Source organism: Echinops telfairi, unplaced genomic scaffold (assembly GCF_000313985.2).
Source record: "Echinops telfairi isolate 266 unplaced genomic scaffold, ASM31398v2 ScPeMD7_1;HRSCAF=3_0, whole genome shotgun sequence".
NCBI classification, from domain to species: domain Eukaryota; kingdom Metazoa; phylum Chordata; class Mammalia; order Afrosoricida; family Tenrecidae; genus Echinops; species Echinops telfairi.
In genome coordinates this window covers 37,268,925-37,271,538 of record NW_022103896.1, presented here as the reverse complement: position 1 = coordinate 37,271,538, position 2,614 = coordinate 37,268,925, and the positions used below count along the sequence as shown (strand labels likewise).

Sequence of the window (2,614 nt, the reverse complement as noted above, 5' to 3'; positions counted from 1 at the left end):
GACAAATGTCCACTGGGGCAGTCTCTCAAGAAGCCCTTGTACCACTCCTGGATCTCGTGCTCCGTGAAGTCTGTACTTTCAAGTAAGTCCTGCATGACCTCGGGGCGCAGTTTGCTGTTCTGTTTCCCCATGCTGGCGGCAAGAATTCAGCTGAAGAGGGGACAGAAAAGAGATCACCTTTAGGGCTGGTTTTGCGGGGCGCCTCGTGGAACGCATGAGTCTTCCTTGGGGGGAGGGGGGACAACAAGCTCTATCCTAGCACAATAATACTGTGCAGGGTTCGTAGTGCAGCCGTCAGCCAGACAAGATGAGACAAAGACAGGCAGGCGGAAGATGCGGAGCAGCAATGGCGCCAACCAGGAAAGAGATCTTTTATACAGAGAGCCGCCTGAAAGCGTAGTGTGATCATGAAAATCAATGCGCGAGTCAGTCGGAGAGAGACTAGAGGTAAGAGCGAGTTAATTAGTTCTGACGTATCCATTTGCAAGACCTTGAGCTTGGATCAAACATGAATGGAATTCTCATACTCAATCAAAGGGGCTATGAGGGTTCAATGGCGAAGCACGCCCCTGCTAAGTGAAAGGTTGGTGGTTCCAACCTTACATATAAGGCTTATATGTATTGATTTTGAAAGAGGCCAACAATTCCTTTGAAAAGTATAAATAAATTTGCTTTTTCTTATAATAGTAGCACATGTCCATGCTGACATGGCAAAACCATACCGTGTTGCACAAAGATGTCGACTGGTCGACATTCAGTCCCAAAACTTGGGGGGGTCACATCCATTTGGGGGGGTGTCCTTCCAGGGTTGTTGAATGTACATCTATTAAGTACATTATGAACATATTCAAACAAACAAAAAACCTCACTGCCAACAAGTTGATTCTGACTCATGGCGAGCCTATAAGACGGGGTGGAAATGCCCCTGTGGGGTTCTGAGACTGTAACTCTTTACAAGAGTAGAAAGCCTCATCTTTCCCCTGAGGTGATTTCAAACTGTTGACCTTATAGTTAGCATAACCACGATGCCAACAGGGCTCATCTACATACAGAGATGCAAGCCTATGTATGATATATATATGTATGTATGTATGTATGTTTGTAATGATATATAGGTAGAATAGAGTCTCTATGGAAGTCTACATTACAACTCCAAGTGGTCCTGGCGACATGGTGGTTAAGGTCCCCGCGGCTAACGGAAGGGTCAGCAGTTGGAACCCCCCCAGGGGCTTCTGGGGAGAAAAGAAGTCACAATCTGCCCCCTTGGATATGACAACTAAGAGTCCCTCTGGGGCCGTTCTGTCCTGTCCTACAGGCCCCTATGAGTCTCAGTCCATTAGATGGCATCAGGTCTCATATCTGTAGGATCCACCCCCCAGAAGACCCGAGAAATTACTGCACAATTTTTCTTGGTAGGCTTGAACTATTGAACGGTATGATATGTGGTCATGTGACACTAAAACAGTAAGAAAAACATATTTGGTGCACAAATGCATGATGGAATGACTAGGGGCAAAGAGGTTCCTGTAGCCAATGAAGCAGGGTGACTGGGGCTATATATAAAGGTATAATTGCAACTTGGACATATGGAACCATCTCTTTGGGGACGGAAGCATTTTGCCAGAAGGACGGGGCCCTGGTGTCCTGAATGCCATTTGGCACACTGAAGCGACCTTGCAGTTAAGGCTCAATCTTACAATCCTTCAATTAATGGCCTATATGTTTGTTGGCTGCCCCCCTAAAGATGAACTCCTAGGGAGTAGTGTTTGCATCTCACACTGCCCGACTTTGTGGGTGTCCCCCGGAGCCGGGAGCACTCCTCGTGCAGTGATCAGCTGAGAGCTTTTCTTCTCTGAACTCTGCATCGGGAGGCTGCAGCAGGCGCCCTCCCTGGGGAGTGAGTATCTCTGTAGGTGTCTTCCCTGGACGGGGGGGATCACATTCCCTCCCTATTCCCAAGACCCACAGCTCAGGGAAAGAGCTTGCTTTCTTTTCCAGGTCCCTTTTTATGGGACTCAAGCAAACGCCACTTTATGCAAAAACAAAATTAGACTAGACTCCAGAGGAAGCACAAACAACGTATCAACTGAACATTCCAGACGCTTGCGCTTCCTCCCATAGACCCCTCACTTTGTTTGGTTTTTCTGGAGGAAGAAAAGGAAAAAGCAGAGTTCAGAGACGGGTTTGTCTTCGATTTTCAAACTGTCATTGAGTGGCTAAGTTGGCCATTTGCCTGAGCTCAGAATTCAGAAACACGAGGCACCGCATAATACACTGGTTCACGGAGCTCCAAAACTGTATGGAATTGAAGAGTAATTGTGACTTTTCTTTGGGAGCATTCTATCCACTAGGCCTCCTGGCTGTGTGCCAATCAAATCCCCCTTGTGAGGGCTGGTTCCATGCACATCACAGCAGGCTTGGCCTTGTGGGGGAGCGGAGAAGGGAGGGCTATTTTCATATTAAGATCGACTTCCTTAAAGGATGATTTATGCCCCTGGAAATAGAAAACTGTTTCTTCAAGCACCAAACAGCAGCTCCTTCCCAATGTTTAAAAAGTTTCTCGTCCATTAGCTGTTTTTGTACCAGCTGCCAATTGCCTCAACATTGACGCGAA

The 2,614-nt window shown here is 47.2% G+C and overlaps 1 protein-coding gene across 1 annotated transcript in view; it reads right to left on the bottom strand.

Annotated features, from left to right (window-relative positions):
• Window positions 1-2,614, bottom strand: part of LOC101641989 (neurocalcin-delta) — a 102,303-nt gene that overhangs the window by 19,786 nt on the left and 79,903 nt on the right. Inside the window, exon 2 of the mRNA XM_045287211.1 lies at window positions 4-150. Within this exon, the coding sequence (XP_045143146.1) occupies window positions 4-131 (128 nt within the window). The 5' untranslated portion in view covers window positions 132-150. The remainder of the gene's footprint in view (window positions 1-3; window positions 151-2,614) is intronic.